Raw genomic sequence first — 18,901 nt, forward strand, 5'->3', positions numbered from 1 at the left:
TTGCATTTCTGACAGCAGGTTATTTGAGGTTAGGTATTGCATCAGCTGCATATGAATGCATTTCTTTAATATTTTGGAGAGGGGGAGAGAATCACTACTGGTCTGTAGTTATTAAACTCTGCAAATGTGCCACCTTTGTGCAGTTGTAAGATGTAGGATTTTTTCCACAGTGATGGGACTATATCTTTCTGCAACGGACCTTTTAATTAATATGGACACAGGGAAGGCTATGACTACGGCGGCCATTTTTAGGTAGTCTGATGGGAGTTGGTCTACAGCTACAGAGGTAGTTTTTAGTTTGAGGAGCACACACACAGATATATATACACACGCGCACACACACACACACACACACACACACACACATACATACATGTGAGTGTGCGCATATATTCTGCAGGTTCTCAGCATTTGTAAGTAGTGACCTGAAATTAATTAATACAAAATTTTGTATCCAGGTATACCTGGTTGCTATACTAACAGCAGGTTTGTTTAATGAGCTGGTGAATGTAATACAAAAAGAGTGATGAAAGAAGACCAGACAGAAATAGCATATTCCCTTTGTGTAAGGAGATTTGGTGTCCAAAGAATCACTTTTGAGGGAGAGAATAAGCAAGCAATAGTACCCAACATGGTGTGTGTTACTTTGCAAATAATGCCCACCCAGGGGTGCTATAAAGCCTGACTTCGCCAATGCCTGCAGGCATACATACAATCACACAACAGACAGAAGCATAAACACCCATACACACACTTGCACACACACTTTTATTTATTCTGTATGTTTCTTTTAATTTTATACTCACTAAACAGTAAAAGTGCTGCTTTGTAAGTGTAAAATAATGGCTCGATCGATCTCACTCACTTTCATGCACACATACACTCACACAGACATAAACAGACACACACCTTTCTAATTTTTTTTTTAATTTTCTTTTTTTCTTTTTTTTTAATTTTACATTCGCTAAACAGAAAAAGTGTTGCTTAGCAAGTGTAAAATAAAGGCAGAGGTTGGGTTTCCTTCAGTCTGAGTTCTCTAATCAGGGTGCTTGTGTACAGCTCACCCAGTCTCTAAACTATAGTAATGTTATGATATCATGACTGTATCAAAAACAAAATTGTTGATGGGCAGCAAAAAAGATGCAATTTAACATATGCAAGGAGAAAACAAAATGTTAGTGCAGTGAGGGCAAAAATAACAGTAATAATGAGACATATAAAAGAACAGTAGTCCTGTTGTGTCAAGTTAAAGTAGTCATGTTGTGTCAAGTTAAAGGTAATTTAAGTACACAAAAAAGGGTCTGTAACAGAAATGCAAGGACCAGAGAAGATAAAGCCAGAGACTGCTAGTTTTGGTTTCCTCAGCAGAAAGCAAATGTCTGAAAAAATGCCATTACCCACTGGAATAACAGAAGAGTTTAATAAAATGTGTCATTATGGGAACCAGACATGAAAGAAAGCACTTTCATTTTGTATCCATTTTATTTGCTTCAATTACTTTTTTTCTTTTGGTTCATTCTACCTTTTAAGGAATCCTTTTTTAGTCTACATTTTCATTTCTTTTTAAATGATGTAGTTATGAAGTTATAAATCTTCAAGTTTTAACTTTCTTCTAATACATTTCCTGTAGCTGTCAGTGTAGTGTCTCTCTCTTAAACCAAGGATCAGTTTGCCAATGCACATGCACCTATTTTCTGAATTAGATTGCTATGCTGTTACCCATCAAGCTACTGTAAGCAACTATTTTTTTACCGGACTAAAAAAAGGTAGGCACCAAATAACAATGAACTACTTACACATGATAAAGCATTACATAGCTGTACGTACTGTCATACGTCAGCTGACATTCTTGGCAAACTAAAGCAAAACACATTCTACTTCCTGCTATAAGACCATTTCAATCCCATACATACATCAAAGACTTTTACTTGCATCACCCTTGCAACAATAATTAATTCACTGGTAAAGCATAGGATAAATCTAAATATTATTCTATGGGTTAGTTGATGACTTAGACATAGATGTCTATATGCTAAAGTTCAGGGACTCTTAAAACTGGGCAGAGATTGCTACTGGTGTCCCACAGTGGTCTATTTTAAGCCCCACACTGTTCCACTTTGTATTTTCATTTTTGCTTATTAATCACACTTTTTGGTTATCTAAAAATGCTGGTGAAATTAAAATTGGAGCATTTTTATCATCATGAGATTATTTGGCATTCAATTCATATGTGTCCAAACTGTTTTTAATGATTAAATACAAATGGACTTAATGTCACTTCAGACATGAACAACCGTTTACTTTGCGCTGTTGCAGCCATTCTGAAATTATTTACAATTTATATTAGCCCTATAATTGAATACAACTCATTATTTTGTATACATTCAGGGGGTGACCTCTCCATATTAGAAAGTGCTCAAAGAAAATTTACTAAAAGGATTACGTAGTACAGTGCATTTACATATAAACGTTTCTATCAGTTATCATTGACTATGTGGCTGATTACCTAGCAAACCATGCACTTCATGATGGAAAAATATGTCTTTTGTTCAATAATGCATTGCTGGAATCGGGGCAAACATCTTGTGGGGAAAATTATGCCTTTCAAATAGCAAAATACAGAAGCACTTTTAGATCAAGGTTTATCACCTAAAGTACTGTGAAATCATGCAAGAGAGAGTCTTTACAAGTAAGGAAATTAAGTCACTAGAATTATTCAAGAAATCTTTAGACACCTGGTTTGGTGTGAATGTCTACTCTATGACCTTGGAGCTTGCATTATAATGGTCATTGATTTTTACACAGCTTAAAAGAAACTATGAAATTGTGAAACCATTCCCTGTTGGACAAATCAGGTTGTATGGCTTAAGTGAGTAGAAACTATTTTATCACAAGCATCTCCAGTCCAAGATGGCTCATTCTAACTTTGGGTAAACAGTTTAGTACTTAAACAGGAAGCTCTTACTTTACAGCCAATACAAAAACAAAAAGACTGAAAGGCTATATAAAGTAGGATAAAGTGAATGTGCTGTTACCTTTAACAAGATTTATTAAGAGCTTGTTGGTTAGGAATGTGGTTTCATAATGATACAGCCTACCGGTCCAGATTGTCGAGGGAAAAGAAACTTCCTGGGGCACTAGTAATCATCACTCAAGTAGCATCCTGTTCATGGAATACCAACAGAAGAAGGCAAAATTATTTGCCCAATGATAAGCCCTGCTACTTCAGATGGGAAGACTATCGTAACACTGATAAAGTTTCACCTCTTACTGTGTGGCACTGGCTATCCTTGAATGGCTGATTTCAAATATTGTGGGAAATAGCAGATAAAAGGGTATAGTCTGTCATACACGGTGTATTCCCATCACACCTTACTCTTTGTGTAATTAATACTACTCACAACCACTACAGCTTAAAATACATATAGTCTGAGTATAAAAGCTTTTTAATACATGTAAAAGAAAATGTACTGCAGCAGGCAGGAAGAACAAGCAGAAAGCAATTGGCTACGTCTTTCTGTTTCTGTGAACATCTTTGTGATTGTTTAATTATGGCTTAAGTAGTGGCCTATACTTCCTAGATATGACAGTAACATGCACAGAACAAATAACTTACCAGAAAATCAACAGACTTCAAAGGTGCACGTGGCAAACACGCAATAAAAGTCTCTCTCTATGGATGGTCAGCCATGATTAAAGATGCACCAAGACGAGTGCTACACTCAGATAATCAAAACTGAGTTGATAACCACAAACCCAAATCATAAATGTTAATCATCTACCCCACTTACCCTGATTCAGTATTCAGGATGGAAAGAAGTTCATCCTCCATGAAATGCACTGGACAGCCAAGAACATCTACATCATCCAGCCCAAAACACGGGACCTGCCACATGCAAAGCAGAGCAAGACACTATTATCCCTTGGCAAAGACAGTATGGAGCCAATGTCATGTCATTTACATAGTGCCTACAACATTATAACCATTTTCTTCTTTTTGCAGCTATATTTCAAAAGTATGCCAGTTCAAAAGGCGACAAAGAATCCGAGTTTCTCAGAGACAGGTTCAGAATAAATAAGATCATCTAATTGGAATCCAAAGCCTTCTACTTGCATTTAGTGGACATGAGCATCAGAGATTTCATACTCAAATTACAAACGTGTTGTATTTTCAAACAACCAAATGACAATGGCTGGCTGAAATGTAAACTTAATGAAAAAAAAAAACTAAACAGCTTCAAAAGTACAACAGGCAACCAAAATTGGAAATGTTATGTGATTATGTTCTTTTAATCAAAATAAGAACTTTTTTCAGAGCATCCACAATCAATTCAAATGCTCACTGAAATAATCAAACTAGTAATGTGTCATTATCACATGATCACAAATTGACAATACACTCAAATATCACCTTATTAAAAACACATTGGGCTGGATTCCATAAAATAAAGTTTGCAGAAGCTATTTGCAGATAGCACAGCGTGCTGAAGGAAGACTTCAGCGTACCTGTTGTGGATGCGATTTCAGAAGACATGGGGAAGGCAGCCCAGGTACTTAAGTATTCAGAGTAGGATAATTAGGGATTCCTCGCATGCCAGTCTGATTCCAAAATACACGGTGAGCACACAACACAACTTAAATGTGACAAACAGCCACACTGACTTCATTTCTGAAATCCTCGGCATACGCTTTATGGACGCCAAGTACTTCAAGCAAATACTATGGATTACAGCGAAATATGTATTAAAGGATCAAAAATATATAACAATGCAACCTGCTGTTAATGAACTGCAACAGGCTGCAGTGATACAAGCTATAAATGAGGCTGTGGATGTGCAACCTAGAAGGCAGCCAGTTAGAGACAGCGCAAGACTACAACTTAGCCAGTTGTCAGACCAGCAAGTAAATCGACAGATACTGGCTGGACAGAAAACTGGTGTAGGCTGTCTGCAATATGTGTGCCCAATTCCCCTTAAAATAAGTGCGTCTCAGCCTGGGTGTAGTTGGATCTGGGACATTCCAGGGGGGATGCTGTGGGAGTATCGCAGACATCTGCTAGTCATATCCTGGCAAAATTCCTAGAAGCAATGTGCAGCAAGGTGGATGACTATATACATTTCCCATCCACCCACTTGGAGCAGAGAACTGCAATGCACCAGTTTTATAGCGTCGCAAAACTCCCTCTGTACTTGTTTCATTACATTGCACACATATACCTATCAAGACATCAGTACATCCTGAAGCAGACTGATACATAAACAGAAAGGGCTGACCAGCCATTAACTGCCAAATTGTGTGTGCAGCAGATGTCAGAATAACCAACATTATGGCAACACACCTTGCAAGTGTCCACAATGCTGCCATATGGAGGGAAAGTGGACTGAGGACAGCATTCCAGCAAGGTAAAATACCTGAGGAACTACTACATACAGGAACACAGCTAAGACAGAAGCTAACAATATCCCCTCAAAACAATACCCATCCTGACCACATGTGTATTAACACCAGACATCAGGTGACTGTGGTTATCCACTTGCTAATGACACCATACTGTGAACCATCCATACCTGCACAGAAGGCCCACAGCACACACAACAACCAGAAACACCACACACCGTGTGTTTGGAGTACTGAAAGATAGGTTCAGATGTCTGGACACATCTGGGGATGCACTGCAATACACACGTGAAAAGGCAGCACAGATGATCACAGTGTGCACCAAGCTGTACAACATGCTAACTACAGCACATGGCGGTCTTCTAGCTGCAAGTGTAAATGAACTACCTGAAGAACCCCAGATGTCTGAAGATGACATCCCAAAGCTATTTCAGGAGGAGCAGGAGGACACAGGGACCAGAAGACACAAGTGTAGGCAAGTAAGGGTGTTGACAACAAGTGCAGCATCTGACCCATATCTTTGAGTCATGACAAACCACAAGTACATGATTCATATTCAGGTTTTGCCCCACCATAGCAGGACAGAATGCATCTAATGGCAATTTCCCATTAGATGTACACACTGACCATCAGTCGTAACACCATATGTAAATGCGTCAACAGGGATCATCAACTCTGGCACAACTGACACAGTATGCATACACACTCAGATTGTTTTATCACTGCATGGAAAACAGTAAGAGACACACATGAGTGCTACACAATCCTCACTATTATACATTGTTATCCAACTTACTATGAAAAAAGAGAAAACACAACATAATGCACACATTTTTATATTAGAAGACACATCTCACAATAAAGTGGTAATTCAATAATATGAGCCAGTTATATGTACTACACTGATGGACACACTCTAACTCAGTCTAGGGTGACCTCTCTGACATCTCACACCACGGTTTGCTCTGCCCCGACCATGTACAGACATGTCTTGCCCTGGTTGTGCCACACAGGAGATGGATGGAATGACAAACATCATGCTGAGATGAAGGAACATGACTGCAAGTTGAAGGCCTTATGACTGACGGGACCACAGCAGATGGAAGAGCAGTTGAACTCTGTGCAGGGTAGACAACAGACAGTGATTCTCGATGGCCAATGGTGGTACTGTGGATTGGTGGACTACCTCTTCAATGTTGCAATATGCTGAGCATAATCAGGGAATGCAGAATCCTGTTCGTAGTATGACACTGCTGCAGTACCATAGAGACCACCTTTACTGACCATGCCACAGCTAGAAGACTTTCATTCTGAGTGGCCATTGCAGCCATAATCTCACAGTATCTGCTCTCTTGTCCTTCATGCATGACATGTAGGGGTGTGCTACAGGATCTATGGCACAGGCAAGTGCACAGGTGTCTGACCAGTGCTTTTGCTGTGGCCATTCATTTGCCTGCAGCAGGAGGTGAACATCCTCTGACACCTGGACATGCACAACATCTGCTCACCTACGTCTACTATGGTGCCCTGTTTCTGGTCGTTGTGTGAAACTGCCATCAGGAACAGTCTCAACTGAGGTCTGTTAGTCAACGGCCTCACCCTGTTCAACATCCGCTGTGCAGCATCCGCTGAATGGCAAGACAAGTTGACCTCCACATCTGAGGCTACAGGTACAGCAATATGAATGTCAACCTCATGGATGAAGTCTCCAAACACCTCATGGTCCAGTGTGGCCGGGGCCATACTACTATGCTGAGACGCATTTTGAACCATATCATGATTGCGGGATGGGCTCCTGGATGATACAGATAGCTGATGTGCTACAAGATACAAAGACACAGGTCAGGGCAATGTGCTTGTATCACATGATGGATGCCATCAAAGACGTATGACATATATATCTTAATTCAATGTTACAGACAATCATGACTTTACATGACGTCTGCTCTATATGTGTTTCATGGAATCTCCTACATGAAGTACATAAGTTGGTTACAAGGCAACATACATGACATATGTGAGGAATGCAAAAAAAAAAAAACTGACAACACCTCAAGAGAAGATGGTGCTGTTGAAGAGGGACGAACTTCAACTATTGTACAGAGAAAAAAACAGCATTAGTGATCACATCACTGACACCATTAACCAAGTGAACACAGTTGCTACAGCAATATGCAGTGATTGTCTCAGTACACAGCCATGTAATGGAAAGGAAGACATACACGTCTGGGCCTGGAACTCCAGCTTCAATCACACCACTGTGGATGTGTCACTCCCCTCTTGCTATATGCAATGAGGCCAAAAGTATTGTGATTTCATTGGGGGGGGGGGGTCAGTGGTGGCATCCCTCAACCTCTCGTAACATCTCATTCTGTTAGCACGAAGGATCATGTCCAAGCAGTGTTATTTATAAGTATCACAGGATCGGTCGTGGTCTCCAACTACATTGATCATGCTGGTGAGACTGATCCAGACTTCATATCTTCACACCGTATTGCCTGAACAGCCTAGTAGTCTCCGTCCATGTTGCTGGACATCATCAATTATGATGCCATTTCTTTTGGGGGGGGGGATCTGTCATCCCTAGTACAGTTGGCCATCTGAAAGACAATGATATGCACATAATAATCCTGCATGAGACCATTTATGCATATGATTCTGGAACAGCATATGTCAACATAAACAAAATGCATTCCTGTGCAGTGCAAAGGTCTGTAGAACACTGACTAGGATAAACACTAACATGACATATAAAAAGTAACAACACTGTCGTCATACATAATATTTGTAAAATCCACATAACTTGTAATATATTTGCAGTTCGCTATTGGGATTAGAACCCCTCACACTACATACATGTCAAATGGAGGTCCAAAGTCAACAGCATCATGCCACATGAGTCTGCATGCATTTCACATTAAAATACTACAGCAAGTAACAATTCACCAACTTTACGGAAAGCTTCAGAATATCTCAGAACCGTAGGCAGGCCACAAGCAGTACAGATCCTTAGTACTTTGAGCCAGTAATTATAACACCTTTGTTAAGAAGCAATCATTAAAGAAATATCCGTAACAGCAACAGAACATTTTTAAAAATGTTGTTAGGAAACATGAATTAATAACTATCCATAATATCAAGAGTACATGCTAGATATGGATAGTGTTGGTATCCTTAGGTTTCTGTAATTACACCACAGAGTGCAAGAAATTTCCAGTAAGAAATGTGGATGAACTGTAAATCAGTCTTCATATACTGTTAACATCTGCAATGCAAGTCTGTCTAAACAACTGCATACAAGACCAAAATCACTTATTTAAAACCACAACACCTCTATGCATAAAGTTCAAAACAACATCACTCCAGCTACTTAACAACAATTTCTGTTAAAGATAACATTTTGAATAACAAGTAATTTAAACATGTACCTTTGGAAATAACGGACTTGAAGAGATTTACTAATCACCAAAACAGAAATGCTACCAATTGCCAATGTACCTCTCACACCGAATCACAGAATCAAAGTGCACCTAATGTGCACGCACCTTTAAGTACCACTTGTGCCATACATAATTAATGAGATTCACTAAAATTCAAGTTTTTGGAATCCCGATTGCATACCTCTGTGTAAATTGGCTTCATGCACCGTAACACCAGGTGTGCTGCATAAATAAAAATATTGATAAATGGTACCATGTCTGGCACATGCCAGTTATCTTCCAATGATCTGGTAACATGATATCTGCGCCACTTTCAAACACTGATTTTGATACATTTACCTATCAAACCATTGCTGACTGGGAACTCAGAAGTACCTAGGTGAGAGAATTTCTCTGCATTTGTATTTTCCAGACTTCTTCAACTTGTGGATTATGATGGCTACATCCAGGAGGCTGAGATTTGTCCGTACATTCTATTGGACCAACTGGGAGACAACCCAGATGCCAACTGTGTACACCGGATTGGAACGCAGGATGATAACCAAATCCAGGAACATCACCACAATAGACCTATGGAAATGGATTGCGATGGACCACCAGAGGAGGACAGGGATATACAACAGTGGAGTGCAGGTTCGCCACCACTATGATCTACATCAGAGTGGTGTGAAGGATCTATGACAGAGAGCTGTCAAGGTGTAGATGCAGCCCGTAGATCCCTATAAGTGCCAATAATTCTATGCATACTTGAGCATTCCAATGGATTTTACAGATATTTTTCTGCCCATATACATCAGCCAGATGTTTTTGTAACCATTTATTAGCTGCTGTGACAATTAGTTCATGGGGATAATTAAGTGGACTTAGAAAATACTGTCCTGATAACTGTGGGTTCGATTCTCACGTTGTTAATTTATTTAATAATGTGTATAATATCCATAATTAAGACCTTTGTAGACATAAATATACTGTACAACATCTAACAACATAACTTCACATAGTCACCATCATTGTGCATCACTGACGCCCACAGCTCCTTGACCACGGATGACTGCTCACTTCGTAGTTTTTCATTACAGTACCACAGTATCACCTACTGCACCATTATATATTGGAATAAAAACAAATATATAACTTTATTAATCTGTTCATCCTAAGAAAGTACACAGACATGTCCATAAAAGCTAAAAAGGAATGCCTATCCAACTGCTTACACCTATGTTTTCACTTATATGTGGATTGCTGTTATTTCTGTACAATAAAATGTCCAATATGTTTTTGCAGTTTCCATATTGATCCTTTCCTTGCAGTACCCGTTTTCTAAAATGAAACCCCTGCTGATTGTTAGCTAAGCTAGTAAGGGAACTGGCCAGCATGTCTAAATTTTGGCATGCTGTGGGTGTCTAAAAACATATATCTGTAACTGTTATCTTGGTTTAAGGCACCCAAAGCATTTCTTTGGAGAAACATATTCCAAAATTTTATATTAATGTCTCTGTTGTGCATGTTTATAAATAACTGCATTAGTCACTGAAGTCCTACAAATATGCCCATAATCTGTAATGCTCTGATAACATCAGCTTTCTAACAGGTTTGTACAGCAGTACTTTTTTGGGGGAATAACGTGCTGGCAACATGTTAGCTTGGCTCATAAGGAAACATGTCAGCATGTCTACATTTTGGCATACTGTGTGTTTAAATCCAGAAAGGGGACACATATTATCTTGCTTTAATCTATCCATAGCATGTATTTAAGAGAAGCATATTCTACTTATTGATATTAATGTTTATTTTGGGCATGGTTGCAAAGAACTCAGTAATTCGCTGAATTACTACGAACACATCTGTAATCCGTAAATGTTCTGTTAACATCAGCTATTTAAGAGCAGGATCAGTAAAGCTTGGTAAATACCGCTACATGTCTGAGCAATTCTTTGGTTAATATTGTACACTCTATACAAAAAAGTGCTATCAAGGTCTCTTGTCATGAAATACTACAATCAATTCAACAACATCATCTTCAAGTTTTGAGGAAGTGCGACAAGCAGACTAACAGTTAAAATGCATAACAGGGAAGATGTATGTATTTTAGTGATGTGCACTTTGGCAAGGAATATCATGGTCCTCACACATAGATTACTGTGTCACTGACTTACAGCAACATATATGTGGTTCGGTTCACAGAAGCTCTATAGAACATGACACTGTCCCACTGTCTGAGGAATGGATGCAGACATTACTGTTACTGTTTCTGAACACAGTGCTGACATGCACGTAAATTTCAAACTGTTTAGCTACATGACCAGCATAGGTTCATACTTTGAAATCCTAAGTCATGATCCTTATTAGTAGACCATCCCCTATCCAGATGATGTCACAAAAACAAATTTTTTCATTGCACTCAAAAATGTTTTTTCAGTCAAGATACGTTCGCTAAGAACTTGGCTCTCAAGGTTAAAGTTTGGGTGCAAATTGTGTTGCAGGTTTGAATCTCATGCCCCTCTGTTCTGTGTTCAAAGATGTTAACACCTCTATGTAACAATGTCAAATGTGAATTGTTATCTAATGATCTTCAGAGGTAAATGTCTAGAAATTGCTCTGAGAAATGTAAATCACTGTTATTTGAGGAATGCATCATTCGTACATTCTCCTTTCTGATTTTAGACAAGGAGGATCAAAGCAGCCATATGCATTTATCCGATACATGTGTTTTATACATCTCCACTTAGAACATCAGCACTCAATCTGGCTACTTGACATACATTTTCCATTTGGTTAAAAGGATTTCTGTTTGGCTTCTATAGCACCCTATGTGCTGTACTCATACATTTGCATTGTGACAACTTCTGCTTTACACTGATGTGGCTCAGGCTGTCCACCTCCCTCCTCCATATTTTACTATTATTTTCTGCAGATTTGTTTGCCTTTGTTACAACTAATGACCATTGCCATGTATTAATCTGACAAAGTGAACATGTACCAGCTCTATGGCCATTTTACAATGCAGGACATGTGCACGCAAGCTGTTGGCTAATGCTTGCAATACATCCTTGTTCTCATTATACTTGTGTGTTACCTAGTGTAGTTTTTCACATCCATGTGCACAACCTGCTATATTTATTATGTTGTGCTGTCAGATTTTTGAACATATATTTACATGTCATTGATGTGTTTGTGTCTAGAATTTGCTTTCTTGTACATTCCATTTATGCCACTGACAGACATATGTACCCATCTACATCTGTGTGTGTTGCCTTTGACATATACACATCCCATTACATATTTGTTTGGGTCATGTACATCTGCTTGTGTATGTAGCAGCCTTTGTCGTTCTTCTGCAGTACTTCTGCATGGCACTGTACTTGGTTGTTTGCCTTTCACATGTATGGTCGTAGGTCTGGTTCTGTCCTCTGCTGGAGTTATCTAGCATTGTTAGACCTGCATTTTCTCATCTGTGATTCTGCTTGGCTTACACTTGCAATGCTGCTAGACTAATTGGATACGTGTTTATTTCTCCAATGTGTACTGTGTTCCTACTTTATTTTAATAGAACACACATCTACCATTGGCCATATACATCCAGGTATGACTGCCAGTTTGCAACATGTTGTAACACGACAGTGCACAGGTAGATGTGTTTTTCAGCATTTCAGTTTCTACTGTTTCTGTTGTGCTGTGTAACTTACCTGTCCTTAGTGTGTTTTTCCATCCTTTGTCTGTCTTGTGTTGTGCTGTTTGTTCTATGGGTATGCCTGCAATGATGTTCTTCTCCTCCTCTTATCCTACATTGACCATTCCTTCTATAAAAAAGGGCCTATTCCCACCAAATAAAAACCCTGCCCATGCTTCTCAAGACATTCCCTCAGAGTTTTCTATTCCAATATCCCTCGTGTGTCCCTCTTCTTCACCCATACCCCACATCTTCTTTTTTATCTCCCACTTCCCTTGGGTGTGAACATTACTTGTGTTCCCCACACAAGTCCCGAACCCATTGTTAGCAAATATTATCTATGGTCATAATTGCCCTTCACCTTTCATTTCTGTATTAGAAAATTTATGGATTCCATCAGAATCTGTTAAGTCTAATCGGCCATATTTTATTAATACATGTGTTATGGAGATACCTGTAGTCTCCGAGCTTACTGAAAAGAGTGCTATCAACATATGTATATATGTGTGTGTGTGTGTGTATGTATGTATATATATGTATGTATGTATATATATGTATGTATGTATATATATGTATGTATGTATATATATGTATATATGTATATATGTATATATATATATGTATATATATATATGTATATATATATATATATATATATGTATATATAGATGTATATAGGATAGGTTTACTATCGTAAGACCAATTGGAGTATATCGAAAATCAAAACATCGAATGGTCCAGTTCAACATTTTAATATTTTGAAAAAAACAATGTAAAAAGGCAACTGTGCGAATGATAGCTTCCAGTCAACATTTTAAGCTTTGAGATTTAGAGTGCGATGTAATAAATGGTCGCCAATATTAAAACGTGTCAGTCTAGCTAGTGAGAAGTCATGTGCATAGTTGTGGATTAACCTGACTTGGAGACAAGGAGTATACCTTAACATTTACAGACAATTGTTTTACAGGGCAGAACTGCTTTAATATGCAGGTAGACTTTCTATGGTAAATTTATCTCTGTTTTCCACTCTCCCAAAACACAATATGTAATATGGTGTGTTGACAGTTGCTATACACCTGCATATATTTTCAGGGCGAGGAGGATGATGTAGCTGAATATACGCCTGGCATACTGGAACACTCATATCCAACAATAAAGGCACAGAAGGGTCATTAAATGTCAGTCATTGATGGATACCAGTATTATTTAGAAAAAGTGAAGTTGTCCAGGAAATATTGCTGGTATACATAAAACCAGGCAGAGGTGTAAGGGGGAAGGTGCATTACTGAAAATTCAATTGACTGTGATATTCTGAAAAAGAACAGTAGTCACTGTCATGCTCTTGACCCCATGAAACCTGAGGCATGTAAAATAAGAGAATCTATTAAGAGGCATGCAGATCATTCCGTGGAAGATCTGTGCAAAGTGGTGTTAGCAAAAACCTCAACTGCAGTTGTAAATGAGCTGCCTAATAAAAATGCATTAAAACAGAGTGTCATCAGGGTCCATAATAGAAAGAAGGGATCTATGTTCCAGGACTTGAGGAGTTTGAAGGATTTACGTCCGGAAATGTTACCAATTAAAAACAGAACTTTACTAATCAAACATAGTTCAGATGGTAGCATGGTCAGTAATGTTGTAGTAATTACAATGGAAAATAACATTAAAATGTTATGTGCTGCAGACTATTTCTTAGTACATGGGACATTTCCCACTGGTACACGTGAATGTAGGCAGATTTACAGCATTCAGTGTCCATTGCTGGTAAGTGAGCATAGATAGATTATTCCCATAGTTTACGGAATACTTTCTAGTAAACTGGAAGACTGTTATGGCCAGTTCTGGTCCACTGTACTGAATATTTGTGGCCAGTGTAGTCAGACTCTAAAGCTGCAGATGATACTAAGCGACTTTGAAAAAGGGGCGGTAAACTCCATTATAAGATACTTTCCAAATAAGGCCGCCAAGGGCTGCTGGTTCCACTTTTGCCAAATTGCATGGTGCCAAATACAAAAACTGCATCTAGCTAGTGAATTTGGCAAAAATACGTCATTCTCTGTTATGTTATGTAAGCAAATACCAGCGCTTGCATTTCTATCCCCTGAATAGAGAATGATATGCCAGACTCTGCCAAACCATTACATGCACTTTTTAAAGAGCATTATTTACTAGGTAGACCTAGGCGCTCTGGAATGAGAGGATGCAAATCAGAAAGGATATCACCACTTTTCAAAGTGGCATTCTGGAAGCAGCATGATACATTTGGAGAAGGGTATCCCAGATTGCAAAATGCAGTGGAGGGTTGGCAAAGACGTCTATGAAGTTTAATGGGCAAGAAAAAGCTATATCTATTAGACATCTTACATGCCATACAGTTGGAACAAAATCATGCCGGATTTGGCAGCTCAACTAATGTCTTCCCTCGTCACCAAAATGGAGACGTCTACAGGATAAAGAGGTTGTCTTTGAGAGATTGTTATCCCAGAGGGACTCCCTGACACCTAGGGGGTTTGTGAACTTGTCACAAAGCACTGCTCTTTTTAAATACTGTCCATATTGTTGTACACTGGGAAAAGTGAAATATGGTGTATTTAAAGAAGTATTCACAGGATAAAAGATTCAAGGTCCTTTCTTGCACATAGTTACTGTCATAAGACAAGTTGGTGGTGTTTTGAGCATAACACGAAACTGAAGAAGTTGACAGTTTCACTTGGGGAATGCAGAGGTCAATGAAAAAACAATACTTGAATTCTAAAAGACCTCTTTCCAACACTGTCCAAATAACGTCTTCTAAAGGGGAAGTAGTAGCTATTTTATGACGTGTATGTCAGTAACACTACTATATGAAAGTACACCTCTCTGTGGTTTCATCAGCTGCTTTTTAAACTGTGCGTCAGGATGTACCTTGGAATTGTTCATGCTATGCTTTAAGGACTTGTATGCAGTGTGCGAAAACATTGAATTCGACACTATATGTCTGGTTCGACATTTGTTTACATTAGTTATTCTTAGTTTTGATAAATACCTTTGATCATATGATGACACTCACGAGTCATGTTCGTTCCTTTGATAGTAAACCTATATATGTATACTTAGTACAAATGGCACTGCATATTTGAATCGTGTATTTTATTTTAGTGAATGAATTACGGAAATATCTGTAGCAGTCTGATATTTCTGGGTCTATTCCTGACAATGTATGTTAAGAATTCCATGTGGCTTACATTGAGATAATTAGCATTTTTTTTTTTTGGGGGGGGGGGGGGGTTGGTATCATAACAGTGTTGGTTACATTCTAGAATTGTCCTTAACCTTGCTGATTCTGTTATATATGTAAATCTGTATAACTATCAGGATGCTTGAATTGTGATCGTATTTCCATAACTTTGTTACTGTACAAAGTGACTGGACAACCATTTCTCATTACTTATGGATCTGTTCAGTATGCTGTTCATACTGCAACATTGTGAGCTGAGCTGTTCTGGGTTACTTGTACATTAACATACTACAATGTTATCCATATGTTCCATGCTGATATCAGTGTGATGCGCCAGAATCCATAAGCTTTATGGAATCAGGCCCAGTAAACATATAAAAAGCAACATTAATTAAATCTTTGTGTCTTTAAAAACATCTGATATTAATACAGTCATTCAATCTTGGTGTTTTATCTGCCACGTGGTCTCTCTAAATTTGAGCAGTGTCACTAATTCCATGAAACAGACCTGTTGTCACATGATCTAAAACAAAAACAAACATCCTAAAGTCTATGCCCTCGCTTGAAAGAGTGCTTCACTACATTTCCCAAATCTCTAGTCCCCAATTGCTTTGTTCTGTTTATAAATCCTTTTAGAAAATGTATGTGGGTTTTACCAACATAGTAACTTGTACGCAACTCACACAAGACTAAATATACTACCCCCAATGAATCACAACTGAATCGATTCACTGCTAAATCTGCTTACCGGTGTGTTTAAAAATTACAGTTGACCCTTCTTGTACAAATGTACAATATTTCCACTGGTTACAATGAAAAGTACCTAGTGTGTCTACTGAATGGCAAGCAATAATCCTGCTGTTCTCAAGCTATGTTTTAACGTTAATTCCTCATTTATATGTAAAAACAGGTGTGCTTCCTACAACTCTTGCTAAATCCTGGATGCCTAAAACAATTTTCCAATTTGTACTGACATCTGTTTTACAGGACATGCATCAACAGAGCTAGGTAATGGAAAAGCCATTAAAAAAGGCATTTCTTCGGTTGTGTTTCAGTGAAAAGAATCATTCTTTAAAATTGGCTTAAACTTGTCATTCTTGTTAGGTTTCACGTTAAGAAATTCCTTTCCAGGGTGCATGACTAGGATGCTAACAGAATAGCAGCAGATTTCTCCTGCTGTGCTATTTTATCTATTTATGACAGGAAATAAGAATTTTAAACTATCATCAGTTTTACTGCAGAAGATATATATAAATTAAAGATGTTATGTAGTCCTATCTCGCCTTCATTCTTACATGTGGGTTCAGAGCCGATCCTTGGCGCCGATTCGGCCGATTACAAAGCTCAAAGTATTTAAATTGGCTTGTGGCAAGGTAGATATCCCATAATGCAGTGGTATCAATCCTCAGATCTCGTTTGCTGCTTTACGAGTTCAGAAGTGCTCTTCTTGGCTGTGGTTAAGTGAACCTTTTCACTGGTATTTTTTCCTGTTTATACTTAGTATATAGTTGAATTAGTTAGGAAATACTTAGAATATAGTTAGTATACTAGTTTTTACATAGTAGTAGATATTAGGTGTTTAATATTTCGCTGTTAGCAGTTTGGCCATAGTTTTTCCGCAGGCCTGTGTGTGTTTATTGGTATCCTGTAATGGTAGCTTAGTTTCTCTTTCTCTCTACTTACACCTGGGCATAGAGTATGGAGTATGTCGCCTATGTGCAATGCTGGGAGGATGCAAAGGGTTTAGTATACTGGCCAGATGTTCATAGATGCCTAGGTAGGTACTAGGCTATCAGCCCTAGGGCTTATACAAGCCTAGCCAAAAAGGTACCCTGGCTTTCGCCACCCAAGAAAATTATTTTCCTGTGCCCCTGTCAAGCAGAGCCACAGAAGTGATCCCCGAGGTGAATTTCCTATTTCCCATCCAATCAAGATTTTTCTTGAAGAGTGCTAATGAGGACCTTTGTTTGATATAGATAGGTAGTTTGTTCCAGAGTATGAAAAGTCTCTGGGATAGGAATCTATCCCTCCAGCATGTTCTGTTTATTGCGGTGACAAGGTTTAAGTCCCTAGAGCGTGTAGCTCAGAGGGATTGGGATTTCTTTAAGTGGAGCTTTGGGTTTGACATAGCTTTGTATGTTAGGCAGAGATTGCCTCTGAGTAGGCGATATGCAATGGAGTAAAGCTGGAGTTTTTTGAGATAGTCTGCGTAGGGCATCTGTTTGAGGTCAGTAATCCTCTTTGTGAGGTATTTCTGCGGCCTTTCCAGTTGTTGATGTCTTGTGAGGTACATACCAAAAGGGGCATTGTACTCTATAATAGGTCTGAGTGATGAGTAGAGGGGAACAATGACCTCTTTTTTCCTGGATGAGAAACCTTTTGTGATGAGGTGTGCTACGTAAAAGGATTTCCTGACTACTGTGGTGATGTGATTATCAAAGGAGAGACTTCTGTCCGCCTGTGTCCCAAGGTCTCTTATCACACTTTCGGTGTTAAGTAGACTACCGCCTATGTGGTAGCTCATGGGTACAGAGTTTTTACCAAAGGGGATGACAATGCACTTTTTGGCACTGAGCTTGAGGCCATGGCTTTGACACCAGGCATCTGTCTCAGTGAGGCCCCTTTTGTAGGATGTCCACATTGTTAGGAGTTTCAATTATGGCTCCTAGTTTGCAGTCATCTGCAAACTTTGTTAGCCAAACACCTTCTGTGTTAGCCTGTACTTCAGAAAAGTAGGTACCAAACAGGAGAGGACCCAGGACTGAACCCTGTGGTACTCCACTTGTCACTTGTCTGAAGTTGGATTTTGGAATCTGCTACTTTCACAGTGTTGGTTCGGTCAGTGAGCCAATTGGCAATCCATCTTGTGACATAGGGATTTATACCTAGTTTATTGAGTTTATCTATAATTCCAGAGTGGGGGATGGTGTCAAAAGACTTGGCTAGATCTAGATAGGCCGTGTGAACCACCTTACCCTCGTCTACGGCTTTAGTGACTGCTTCAAAGAAGTCAGTTAGTTTTAGGAGACATGATCTGCCTTTTACAAACCCGAACTGGGTGGGATCCAGAGTTTGGAAATTACCAATGTCTTTGTTTATAAGTTCCATGATGATACATTCCATGACCTTGTAGATCAGGCTTGTTAGGCTAATGGGGCGGTAGTTCCCAGGGTCTGT

The 18,901-nt window shown here is 38.9% G+C and overlaps 1 protein-coding gene across 2 annotated transcripts in view; it reads right to left on the reverse strand.

Annotated features, from left to right (window-relative positions):
* Positions 1-18,901, reverse strand: part of FBXO21 (F-box protein 21) — a 686,173-nt gene that overhangs the window by 592,292 nt on the left and 74,980 nt on the right. For both annotated transcript variants that reach the window (XM_044068290.1, XM_044068289.1), the window contains exon 3: positions 3,792-3,886. In XM_044068290.1, the coding sequence (XP_043924225.1) occupies positions 3,792-3,886 (95 nt within the window). The remainder of the gene's footprint in view (positions 1-3,791; positions 3,887-18,901) is intronic.

Source organism: Protopterus annectens, chromosome 4.part0 (assembly GCF_019279795.1).
Source record: "Protopterus annectens isolate FY-2018-M chromosome 4.part0, PAN1.0, whole genome shotgun sequence".
NCBI classification, from domain to species: domain Eukaryota; kingdom Metazoa; phylum Chordata; order Ceratodontiformes; family Protopteridae; genus Protopterus; species Protopterus annectens.